We start from the raw sequence: 12978 nt of genomic DNA on the forward strand, positions 1-12978 counted from the left end.
TAAGACCTCACTTGTGTTAAGGTGGGAAGGTCATGGGTGATTCTTCTCCTCCCTCTCCTCTGTTCCACATTTAGTGAAGTAGTGATTTTCCATTTGTTGCAGATACAGATGAAGTCCCCTTCATTTCACTCCTCAGTCTCAATCTCATTCTCCCTCCCAGCAGCAAATTGTAATATGGATACAGGAATGTATCCATTTAGTGTATATTTTATACTTTAACTACAAATTCATATTTCTTACAGATACGGTATTTTACATTTTTTTATAAATGCCATCTTATTATCCTGTAGCATGATTTTTTTCAAAGCTGTTTTCATATTCTATCTATGTTGATGCATATAAGTCTAGTTTAGTCAATATAATTGCATATTGTAGATATTCCATCATATGAACATACCACAATTTGTTCATGTGTTCCCTTGCTGAGAGACATTCCAGTTGTTTTGAATGTTCACCCTTTCAAATGATGCTATAATAATCATCTCATATATATATAAAACCAGGTTTCCCCTAGGTTATTTACTAAGAAATAAAATTTCTAAACAATAGTAAACAACTTCAGTTTTACTAGATATTAAAAAATATATTCCAAAGTGGCTGTGCCAGTTTATATTCTCAAGCTCGTATAAAGTTCCAGTTTCTTCTTGCCAAATGAGGTATTATTTTCAAACTTTGGGATGCTTGCTTAAACTGATGGGTGTGAACTAATTCTCATTATCTCAATTCCATTTCCCTGTTTACTACATGGTTGTGAATTTTTTTTTTATTTTTGTGTGTGAATTTATTTTATAAGCTAGTCAAAATTTCTTCTGTGATGTCTATAATATCCATTTGTCCAATTTTCTATGAGTTTGTCTTTTTTCCCTATTGCAGAAGTTTCCAGTGGAGTTGAGATATTAATTCTTTGCTACAGTGCACCATTAAGTATGATATTGGAGATTAATCTAGTTAAGAAAGTTTGTGTGGCATGGTTTTTTTTGCATCTATTAAAATAATCTGGTTTTCTCATAAGAGAAAAGTGTGATGAAGTAGACTTTCTGATGCCATCACTGACATCTTGAATAAATTTTAGTTGTTCTTGAGTTAATTTTAATACTAATTAACTCATTTTTTTTTTAGTATTTAGTGAGTTTGGGCTAAAATCTTTTAAGTGAGATTGAGCTATATTTTTAATTTTTGGTCATGTTGTAGTTTTCATATCAAAATCATACTGCCCTCTTAAAATGAGTAGGGTAGCTTTTCTCTTTTTCTGTTCTCTGAAACTATTCATTCAAACTTGCCCATAAAACTATTTGGTGGAGGAGAAAGAAGGATGGATTGAGTGTGAAGGTAAGTGGGAGGGAGAGTGGATGTATGTACTATAGATTCAGGCTCATGAATGTTTTATTGGCTTATCAGCCTTTGTATATAGTTCTTCAGTCGCTGGGGTAATTTTATATTTATAAGTTCACCAGTTTTTCCTAAATTTTCAAATTTCTGCTTTCTTAAGCAGAAAGTTTATCCTAACATTTTTTTAGAATTCTGAAAACCTAAATCTCTCTCTAGTATTGTCTTTCTTGTCCATAATTTGTGTGCATGTGTGTATATGCACGCATGTGTGTACCTTCTCTCATTTTCTTGATCAGTCATGCTAAAGTATGGTCTAATATTAATAAACCTACCTAAGATTTCTTTTGGTTAGTATTTGGTTTGCATATCTTTTTCCATACATTTATAAAGGAGCTTTGATTTGCTTTTTGGCAGCATTAGCTAGATTTTAACAACATGCAGATACTATTTTATTAAAGAAATCTATTTGCATTTATTGTGATTCTTGATCTATTTGGATTTTTTCTCATTTTAAGTATATTATGAAATTTTTTACATGTGTATTTTTTTCCTTTTCTGCCTTCTTCTTTAATATTTAAGTTTTCTCATTTCCATAGTCTCCTTCTGCCAATTGAGAAGTTAAACACTCTATTTCTATTCTTTTTAGTAGTTACAGTTAAATTTTGACATCCAATCAACTAAGTCTGATATAAATCAAAATCTCTCTCTTGCTCCTAAATGATACAAAGATGTGAGGATAACTCTCATAGCCCTCTCCCACTATTTTTCATATTATTATTTAATATTTTTAATTCCATCTTACTCTTAAACTTCTACAAATTAGTCATTTTTACAGTTGATATGTATTTAGACTTACCAATAGCTTTCTTAATTTATTTGATCACCATTATTTCTTTTTTTAATTGAAATATAATTAACATACAGTGTCTTATTAGTTTCAGGTACACATTATACTGATTCAACAATTCTGTTACTCAATGCTCACCACAATGAGTGTAGTCACCATCTGTCATCACACGGTGTTATTACAGTATTACTGACTATATTCCCTATGCTGTACTTTCATCTCCATGACTTATTTATTTATACCTGGAAGTTTGTACCTCTTAATGCCCTTCACTTATTTCCCCCATTCCCCCACCAACCACCCCTCTGGTAACCACCAGTTTGTTCTCTGTATTTACGTATCTGTTTCCTCTTTGTTTATACATGTTTGTTTTTTGGATTCCACATATATGTGAAATCGTATGGTATTTGTCTTTGTCTTTGACTTATTTCACTTAGCATTATACCCTCTGGGTCCATCCATGTTGCCACAAATGGCAAGATTGCATTCTTTTTCATGGATAAGTAATGTTCCATTGTATATACATACCACTTGTTCTTTATCCATTCATCTATTGATGACACTTGGGCTGCTCCCATAACTTGGTTATTATAAATAATGCTGCAGTAAACATAGGGGTGTGTATACCTTTTCAAATTAGTGTTAATCATTTTTCATGAGTAAATACCTAGTAGTGGAATTAATGGATTGTCTGGTAATTCTATTTTTAATTTTTTGAGGAAACTCCGTACTGTTTTCCACACTGGCTGTACCAATTTACATTTCCACCAACAGTACATGAGGGTTCCTTTTTCTCTACAGCCTTGCAAACATTTGTTATTTCTTGTCTTTTTGCTTCTAGCCATTCTGACAGGTGTAAAGTAATATCATGGTTTTAATTTGCATTTCCCTGATGATGAGTGATGTTGAGCATCTTTTCATGTGTCTATTGGCAATCTGTATGTCTTCTCTGGAAAAATGTCTATTCAGGTCCTCTGTCCATTTTTTAAAAAGATTTTATTTGTTCGAGAAAGAGAGAGCATGCGCGAGTGAGAGAGCACAAGCAGGCAGACCGGCAGAGGGAGAAGCAGGCTTCCCTGCTGAGCAGGGGACCCAATGCAGGGCCCCATCCCAGGACCCTGAGATCATGCCCTGAGCTGAAGGCAGATCCTTAACTGACTGAGCCACCCAGGTGCCCCCCTCTGCCCATTTTTAATTGGATTATTTACTTTTTCAGTTTTGAGATGTGTAAGCTTTTTTATATGTTTTGGATATTAACCCTTATCAGATATGTCATTTAAAAATACCTTCTCCAAGCCTTTTTGTTTTGTTGATGATTTCCTTTGTTGTGCAAAAGCATTTTATTTTGATGAAGTACCAATAGTTTATTTTTGCCTTTGTTTCCCTTACCTGAGGAGACCTATCGATAAATATATTGCTAAGGCCAATGTCAAAGGGATTACCGCCCATGTTTTCTTCTAGGAGTTTTATGGTTTCAGGCCTCACATTTAGATCTTTAATCCATTTGAGTTTATTTTTGTGTATGTCATGAGAAAGTTGTCCAGTTTCATTCTTTTGCATGCAGCTGTCCAGTTTTCCCCGCACCATTTGTTGAATAGATTGTCTTTTCCCCATTGTATATTCTTGCCTTCTTTGTCATAGATTCACTGAGCATATAAGCATGGGTTTATTTCTGGGCTTTCTGTCCTGTTCTATTGATCTATGTGTCTAATTTTGTGCCAGCACCATATTTTATTGATTATTATAGCTTTATGGTATATCTTGAAATTGGGGATTGTGATACCTCTAGCTTTGTTCTTCTTTCTCAAGATTGCTTTGGATATTCAAGGTCTTTTTGTGATTCCATACAAATTTTTAAATTTATATATTTTATATACTGTAAATATTTTACATGCATATGATAATTTACATACAATTATTCTAGTTCTGTGAAAAATGCTATTTGTATTTTGATAGAAATTGCATTGAATCTAGATTGCTAGAAAAAATAAATCTAGTATGTAGTATGGACGTTTTAACAATACGAATTCTGCCAATCTATGAGCATAGTGTATCTTTCCATTTGTCTCATCTTCTATCTTTTTCATCAATGTTTTATAGTTTTCAGAGTACAGGTCTTTCACCTCCTTGGTTGATTTATTCCTAGGTATCTTATTCTTTTTGGTGCATTTGTAAATGGAATTGTTTATTTCTCTTTCTGCTATTTCACTGTTATTGTATAGAAATGCAACAGATATCTGTATACTTATTTGTATCCTGCAACTTCACTGAACCATTAATCAGTTTGAATAGTTTTTTGGTGGAGTCTTTAGGGTTTTCTATATATAGTATTATGTCATCTGCAAATAGTAAGTTCTTCCTTACCAATTTGGATTGCCTTTTATTTCTTTTTCTTGTCTGATTGCTGTGGTTAGCATTTCCAGTATTGTGTTGAGTAAAAGTGGTTAGAGAAAACATCCTTGTCTTCTTCCTGATCTTAGAGGGAAAGTTTCAGCTTTTCACCTTTGAGTATAATGTTATTTGTTTTTCATATGTGGCCTTTATATGTTCAGGTGTACTACCCCTAAACCCACTTTGTTGAGATTTTTTTTTTTTAATCATAAATAGATGTATTTTTTCTTTTCTTTTTTTAGATGTATTTTTTCAAATGCTCCCCCCCCCCTTTTTTTTGGCATCTGTTGAAATGATCATAAGGTTTTTATCCTTTCTCTTATTAAGGTGATGTATCACACTGATTGATTTACAAATATTGAACCACACTTGCATCCTGGAATAAATCCTACTCAATCTTGATTTTTTTAATGTATTGTTGGATTTGGTTTGTTAGTATTTTGTTGAGGATTTTTGGTATCTATGTTTATCAGAGATATTGACCTATAGTTTCCTTTTTTTGTAGTGTTTTTGTTTGGTTTTGGTATCTGGGTCATGCTGAACTCATAGAATGAACTTGGAAGTTTTACTTTCTCTTCTATTTTTTGGTATAGTTTGAGAAGAATAGATATTAACTCTTCTTTAAATAGTTGGTAGAATTCATCCTGAAACTATCTGATTTTGGGCTTTTGTTTGTTGGGAATTTTTTTTATTACTGAATCAATTTAGATTCCTGATTACTGGTAATCAGTCTGTTCAAATTTTGTAATTCTTCCTAATTTAGTTTCTGAAGATGATAAATCTCTAGGATTTTATCCATTTCTTCTAGGTTGTCCAATTTTTTGGCATAAAATTGTTCATAATGGTCTCTTATAGTCCTTTGTATTTACTGTCAGTTCTTACTCCTCCATTTCTGATTATATTTACTTAACTCCTCTTGTTTTCTTGATAAATTTGGCTAAAGGCTTATCACTTTTGTTTATCATTTTGAAGAACTGACTTCTGGTTTCATCGATCTTTTCTATTTTTTTTTTTTTGTCTCAAGTTCATTTATTTCTGCTCTAATCTTTATTATTTCCTTCCTTCTATTAGCTTTGTGCTTTGTTGTTTTCCTAACTCTTCTAGGTATAAAGTTAGGTCTTTTATTTGAGATTTTTCTTGTTTCTTGAGGTAGGCCTGTACTGCTGCATCCCAAAGATTTTGGACCATTGTGTTTCATTTTCATTTATCTCCATGTATTTTTTTTTATTTTTTCCTTTATTTCTTGTTTGACTCATTCATTATTGAGTAGCGTATTATATAGCCTTCTGTAGTTGTGTTCCTTCCAGATTTTTTCTTGTAATTGATTTCTAGTTTTATATTGTTGTGGTTGGAAAAGATCCTTGGTATGGCTTCAGTTTTCTTAAATTTATTGAGACTTCTTTTGTGGCCTAATGTGATCTGTCCTGGAGAATGTTCATGCGGACTTGAAAAGAATGTGTATTCTGCTGTTTGGGGTTGGAATATTCTGTACATATCTTTTCGGTCCACTGGGTCTACTGTGTGCTTCAAAACTACTGTTTCCTTGTTGATTTTCTGTCTGTATGATTTACTCATTGATGGAAACAGGTATTAAAGTCCCCTACTATTACTGTATTACTGTCAGTTTCTACCTTTAAGTCTGTTAATATTTGCTTTATTTACTTAGGTGCTCCAATGTTGGGTGCATAGATATTTATAACTGTTACGGCCTCTTGTTGAGTTGATCCCCTCATCAATATGTAGTGCCCTTCTTTGTCTTTTGCTAGTCTTTGTTTTAAAGTCTGTTTTGTCTGATCTAAGTATTGCTTCCCTGGCTTTTTTTTTTTTTTTTCTCACTTTAATTTAAATGATATATGTTTTCCAGACCTTCACTTTCAGTCTGTATGTGTCTTTAGATCTTAAGTAAGTATCTTATAGGCAGCATACACATAGGTTTGTTTCTATATCCATTCAGTCAGCCTGTGTCTTTTGATCGGAGCATTTAGTCTATTTACATTTAAAGTAATTATTGATAGGTATGTACTTACTGTCATTTTGTTAATTGTTTTCTGTATGTTTTTGTAATTCTTTGTTCCTTTTTTCTTCTCTTTTTTCCCTTGTGGTTTGATGTCTTTATTTAGTGTTATACTTGTATTCCTTTCTTTTTATGTTGTTTTTTGTTATTTTTTGTATCTGTTAAAGGTTTCTTATTTGTGGTTACCATTGGGTTCATATATAACATCTTATGTATATAGCTGTCTTTTTTTTTTTTTTTTAAGATTTTATTTATTTATTTGACAGAGAGAGACACAGTGAGAGCAGGATCACAAGCAGGGGGAGAGGGAGAGGGAGAAACAGGCCTCCTGCAGAGCAGGGAGCCCGATGCGGGGCTCGATCCCAGGACCCCGGGATCATGACCTGAGCCGAAGGCAGACGCCTAACGACTGAGCCACCCAGGCGCCCCTATAGCTGTCTTTATTAAGTTGATGCTCACTGAAGTTTAAACATGTTCTAAAAGCGCTAAATTTTTACTCCCCTCTCCAGGTTTTTTGTATATACCATATTTTACATCTTTTTATTTTGTGTATTCCTTGACTGTTATTTATAGATATTATTGTTTTTACTACTTTTGTGTTTTAACCTCCATATTGGCTTTATCAGTGATTAATCTACTACCTTCACTATATGTTTGCTTTTACCTGTGAAATTTTTTCCATTAATGATTTTCTTCTAGTCATGGCCTTTTCTTTCCAAAGTATTCACTTTAACATTTCTTATAAATCTGGTTTAGTGGTGATGAACTCCTTTAACTTTTGTTTGAGAAATTTTTAACCTCTCCTATTCTGAATGATAACCTTGATGGGTAGGTTATTTTTGGTTGCAGGATTTTTTTTTTTTTTTTTTTTCTCAGTATTTTGATATATCATGCCATTCCCTTTGGCCTGTAAAATTTCTGCTGAAAAATCAGCTAATAGCCTTGTGGGGCTTCCCTTGTATGTAACTCTCTTCTATTGCTGCCTTTAAAATTTTCTCTTTATCCTTACTTTTTGCCCTTTAATTATTATGTGTCTTGGTGTGGACCTCCTTGGGTTAATTTTGCCTTCTGGATCTGGATTTCTGTATCCTTCCCCAGATTCAGGAAGTTTGCAGCTATTATTTCTTCAAATAAGTTTTTTGCTTCCCCTTTTCTCTTTCCTTCTCCTTTTGGGACCCCTATAAAGTGAATGTTGTTTTTTTTTTTTTTTAAAGATTTTATTTATTTATTTGAGAGAGAGAGAATGAGAGAGAGCACATGAGAAGGGGGAAGGTCAGAGGGAGAAGCAGACTCCCTGCCGAGCAGGGAGCCCGATGCGGGACTCGATCCCAGGACTCCAGGATCATGACCTGAGCCGAAGGCAGTCGCTTAACCAACTGAGCCACCCAGGCGCCCTAAAGTGAATGTTTTTGCACTAGATTATGTCACTGAGTTTCCTTAATCTATTCTCATTTTTTTTTTTTCATTTTGCCATTCAGCTTGGGTGCTTTCTATCACCCTGTCTTCCAGATTGCTGATCTGTTCTTCTGTGTGTCCTCTAATCTGTTTTTCATTCCCTCTCATGTATTTTTTAAGGTGGGGGAATGGCAGAGGGAGAGGGAGAGAGGAAATCCTAAACAGGCTCTGTGCCCAGTGTGAAGCCCAATGTGGGGCTCAATCTCACAACCCTGAGATCATGACCTGAGCTGAAATCAAGATTCAGACATTTAACCAACTGAACCACCCAGGTGCCCCTCCTCTCATGTATTTCTTATTTCAGTTATTGAATTCTTCATCTCTGACTGGTTCTTTTTTATATATATTTTATCTCTTTATTGAAGTTCTCACTGAGATCATCCACTCTTTCCTCAAGTCCAGTGAATATCTTTATGACCATTACTTTGAATTCTTTATCAGGCATATTGTTTATCTCTGTTTCATTTAGCTCTTTTGCTGTGATTTTTGTCTTATTCTTTTATTTGGGACATATTTGTCTGTCCCTTCATTTTGTCTAACTCGCTATGTTTGTTTCTATATATTTAGGGAGGTCAGTTACATCTCCTGGTCTTAAAAGTAGTGGCCTCGTGTAGAAGAGGTCCTATCATATCTTGTAGCATAATCCCTCCAGGTCACAAGAATCAGGCACTGCAGGGATGTCTCCCTTGTGGGCTGTGTGTGCCTTACTGTTGTGTCTGAGCTGTGATTGCCTTCAGTCCAGCTGGCTGCAATGGCCCACTTTCCCTATTGTGAGCACATCCTCAAGGTTTGGTCCCGCAGCTGTTGAGAGGCCTGTCTGAGACCAGAGGGGGCTCCTATGTGGGCAGGGATAGCAGTCAGACTGGATGTCTGCAATTAGCCTCTCTGCCACAGTTGCAGGCTCACCCCACAGCAGGGCCCACTTCCTGCACAGCCAGTCGGAACTGTGGGCATGCTGGTGTGTAGTATTATCTCCCCCTTCTCCCCAGGGCAGGAGTCACTTTGGAATGATAATGGTTTCTGCTGGGGCCACATGTAGGGTATGGCCAGGCAGGAGCTGCTTTGAAGGAACCTGCTGAGTTGGGTGGGTTGGATGGGGCGTGTCTGCAGATGAACACAGGGGTGGGGCATGTGGTGCTAGCAAGTTAGACTGAGAGTTTTAGAGCTAGCTCCTACAAGTGTCTGATCATCTAGAGTTGGGGAGGGGGAGGAGAAATGGTGCCTGCCACTGCTTTGGTACCTGGAGAAATTTCCTGAAGATTCCTGCCCCACCAGCACCCATTCTGAGAGTAGTAAATAAAAACTGACATCTACCCCAGGCACCTTTCCAACTGCTGCTTCTGTGCTATGTCTCAGCCAAGTTATTTATTATGCTGGCTCTTTCAGTTCAGGGACTTGGTTTCTTTTCACCCTCCAGCTCTCCCAGAATTAAACCTGCTGATTTTAAAAGCTCCAGAAGTTAAGCCCCACTGGTTTTCAAATCCAGACGTTATGAGGACTCGTCTTCCCAGTGCAGGTCCCTGGTGCCTCGGGGGGTGGGGGTGGGTCTGATCCTTCTGCTTCTTCCTGCTTGTGGTGTCCCTCCCATTTGTGGTTAGTCTTGCTGAGGATTTGCTTCCCAACTATATCTCCACCCCCTTACCATTTTCCATGTGGTCTCTGTCCAATTAATAGTGGAAGATCTGTCTTGCCAGTCTTGAGGTCAATTTCAGAGTTTGTTCAATAGATGTAGTTGTTATCTCACTGTGTCTGTGGGACCGGGTGAGTTCAGGATTTCCTGCTCTGCCATCTTTTCTAGATACTCCCCCACCATTGTTTCTTATATCCTACTTCATTACTAGTTCAATTTATTTGAATGATTTGATGTATTTCAGCAAGAATCTATGAGCAGTAAATATGTGTACTGGTATTCTGAAAAGGTCTTTGTTTCTCCCTCAGGTTTAATGACAATTTAGCTAGAAGATAATTTGATACTGATATCTTTCCTCAGCCCTTAAGATATTATCCACAATCTCCACCACCTATTGCTGCTAATGAGAAGCCCCTTGCCAGTCTGCTATTCCTTGGTAATCTATCTTTTCTCTCACACAGCTTTTATATTTTTTTCCTTTGACTTATGCTAACTTATTACAAAGTATGTAAGTGTGGATTTATCATTATTTCTTATTGTTGAAGCTACTTCAATTGAAGGATTTATGTCCCTTTTTAATTTTAAAAGTCTTAGGTATTATCATGTGAATACTGACTCCTTTTCATCATCCCTTTCCTTTTTCCCTTTTGGAATCCCTGGTCTATATATGTTGAACCTTCTCATTCTATCTTACCCACGGTTAACTTCTCTTTTAATATTTTCCATCTCTTCATCTCTCTGTGCTGCATTCTGAGTGACTTCCTTAAATCTAACTAATTCCCCAATTCTCTCTCCTGCTGTGTCTAATCTACTTTTCAACTTCTGCATTAAATTTTTTATTACAAGAACTAATGATTTCTGTAACTCCTTTCTCTTGTCCCTAAAGCTACATTCTTTTTTCATGCTCTTGAGTTTTTTGTTTGTTTTGTTTTTTACCTAATGGCTTTTATTCCTTTATTTCTTTGAACATTTAAAAAAATATTTATTTTAAAGTCACTTTCATGTCTTTCTGTTGTTTAATTCTGTCATTCTGTTATATCTTCTGACTATATGTGGTAGCTCATCTCTTTATGTGGTTTGCATTTTTTTTTTTTTTTTTTACTATAAGCTTGTTTTAAGTGGGAATTGTTTCCTTTGGCCACCATAGGTGCCTTGGGTTGTGGAAGCATCTTTACAGAATGATTTCAGATTTGCTCTACAAGAGAGGGTTGGATTGCAAGCACCATTTTGTCTCTGAGTCTCTGAAATACACGGTATACATTTAGAACCTCACCTGTACTTGGTTTTCAAGTTTCTGATTTCTCATGGGTGGTTCTTTTAAAAGGCTCCAACAGTCATAGCTGGATACCAAGCTTCCCTGCTATTCCCTGGGAAAGTGTACATATATTTTTTACAATTTGTTTTACAGATGAAATGGCATTTTTGACTCTGAACTTCATGCTGATAGCTTAGTTCTAGCTTCCCATTACTTCTGACTCAAAGTAAATCCTCAGCCACCCAGTCATTAAGATTTTTCTTTATCTGTCTCAGTTTCCCTTTGCATGTAATTCTCACTTAATTCTTTAATTGTGCTTTCCTCCCTATATATGGCACCTGGAGACTTTACTGATTTCTAGATGAGTTCTGTGTTCTTCATGTAATTCTTTGTGTTATATTTTTCAGAATTTCTATGATTTAGAGTAGGGGTGGTGTGCCTTCCATATCTGTTTAAATCACCATATTCATCAGATATATTACCTCTCTAATGAAGAAAAAATACAAAAAGTTTTAAAATATGTTTAAAGCAATGTTTTATTTTAAGTAACCTTTTTCTCTATGCTTCTCAGTGCTGAAATTGAAGAACCACATAATTATGAGGCAACAATTTCATATCTGAAACACTCTGGCAACTCCATTAACCTGTGCACCGCAAAAGAAATTGCTGATTGTAAGTCTGCTAAGCCAATTAATATTGTAACCCTGAGTGGAATGAAAATGTGGCAAAAATGGTATTTTCCCTCTAGCTAACTATAAGTTTAAAAATTCACAGCCATGCTGCTCTACCATCTCGTTTCTTTTTTGTTCCCCCCTGCCTGGTCTCTTAAAAATATAAATAAATCCAGTTGGGCATCAATGCTATCTCACAACTCCTAGTGCTGCCTTCTCTCTACCTCTTCTATTCTCTCCTTCACCAATCTACCTAGATGCCTTGCCTTCTGTAGATATGTGGGAGGGAAAATCAAGATACAGCGATTCATTTTTCTTCCTTCTCCTCCTATAGAAACTTCATCTCTCTTCTTGTGGTGTCTTTCTTGAACTCCCCTGGTAGCTCCGTGTGTGGAGAGGGAGATAACAGACTATGAGAATTAGGTCCCTGTGTTTAGTCTGAATAGGAGCAGAGAATTCATTTAATGGATCTGACCACTGGTTCAGAGCTAAGTCTTCCCGCTTCTGGTATTGCTGACAAAGCTCAGACCTTTCTATGAAGAAAGAGACCCTGTCAGGTAAGAAAATGAAGAAGCAGGGCCTCATAACATTTCTACAATTTTCTGTGTCTTTGTTCTGCCTGTAGGATCAGCCGATTCTCTACAAAAGGCATAAATGTTTGCGCTGGAATAAACAATAGTATTTTCTGAACCTACACTATAGGCCAAGTTCTGTAGTAGGTTCTCTGTGTGCATCCCTGCTGATACAGCGGTTTTATTAGCCCATTTTTTGAGACAGGAAACTGAGAACCAGAGAGGTTGAGTTGTACAGGGTCCTACAAGGAATATATGGTAGAGCTATCATGTGAAAGGCTCAGACTGCCTCTGAGATGCATGCTGTTTTCATTCTGCATGGAGCACTGGGTGTTATATGCAAACAATGAATCATGGAACTACATCAAAAACTAATGATGTAATGTATGGGGATTAACATAACATAATAAACAAAAAATGCATGCTGTTTTCACAGTTTTATGCTGCTTCCCATTCGAGGATGTTTTGCTTCCCTGGAGGGAGGGTTAGAGAGAGATCATCTGGTTCAGCTTCTTTATTGTGTGGAGAAAAAAGCCCGAGAGTCTGGGAGAAGTCATTTGCCTAGGAATACATACATAAGAGGTTTGTGGGGTAGGAGTTAGGATCCATTGAAATTGCCCTCCCCTTCCCCAGGAAATAAAGGGTTGTAGAACTACTGGAAAAGCTCCCTCTCTCTTTCTCTTAGACTGGGCAAAGTCTACATTCTCCCATATGGCTTATAAAATACTAGTCCTAAGACAAGCAACTCCTGTCCCCTCTCACCCCCATAAGGCAATATTGTTCTGTTCTTGGGCACCTGCATCAGAATATGGCT

At 36.2% G+C, this 12978-nt stretch overlaps 1 protein-coding gene across 1 annotated transcript in view; it reads left to right on the plus strand.

Moving 5' to 3' along the window:
- Positions 1–12978, plus strand: part of FYB2 (FYN binding protein 2) — a 94598-nt gene that overhangs the window by 26977 nt on the left and 54643 nt on the right. The window contains 1 exon segment of the mRNA XM_045899083.2: positions 11493–11593. Within this exon segment, the coding sequence (XP_045755039.2) occupies positions 11493–11593 (101 nt within the window).

This window comes from Mirounga angustirostris, unplaced genomic scaffold, assembly GCF_029215605.1.
Source record: "Mirounga angustirostris isolate CCGP_5_RB_7025 unplaced genomic scaffold, mMirAng1.0.hap1 SCAF_4, whole genome shotgun sequence".
Classification (NCBI taxonomy): Eukaryota; Metazoa; Chordata; class Mammalia; order Carnivora; family Phocidae; genus Mirounga; species Mirounga angustirostris.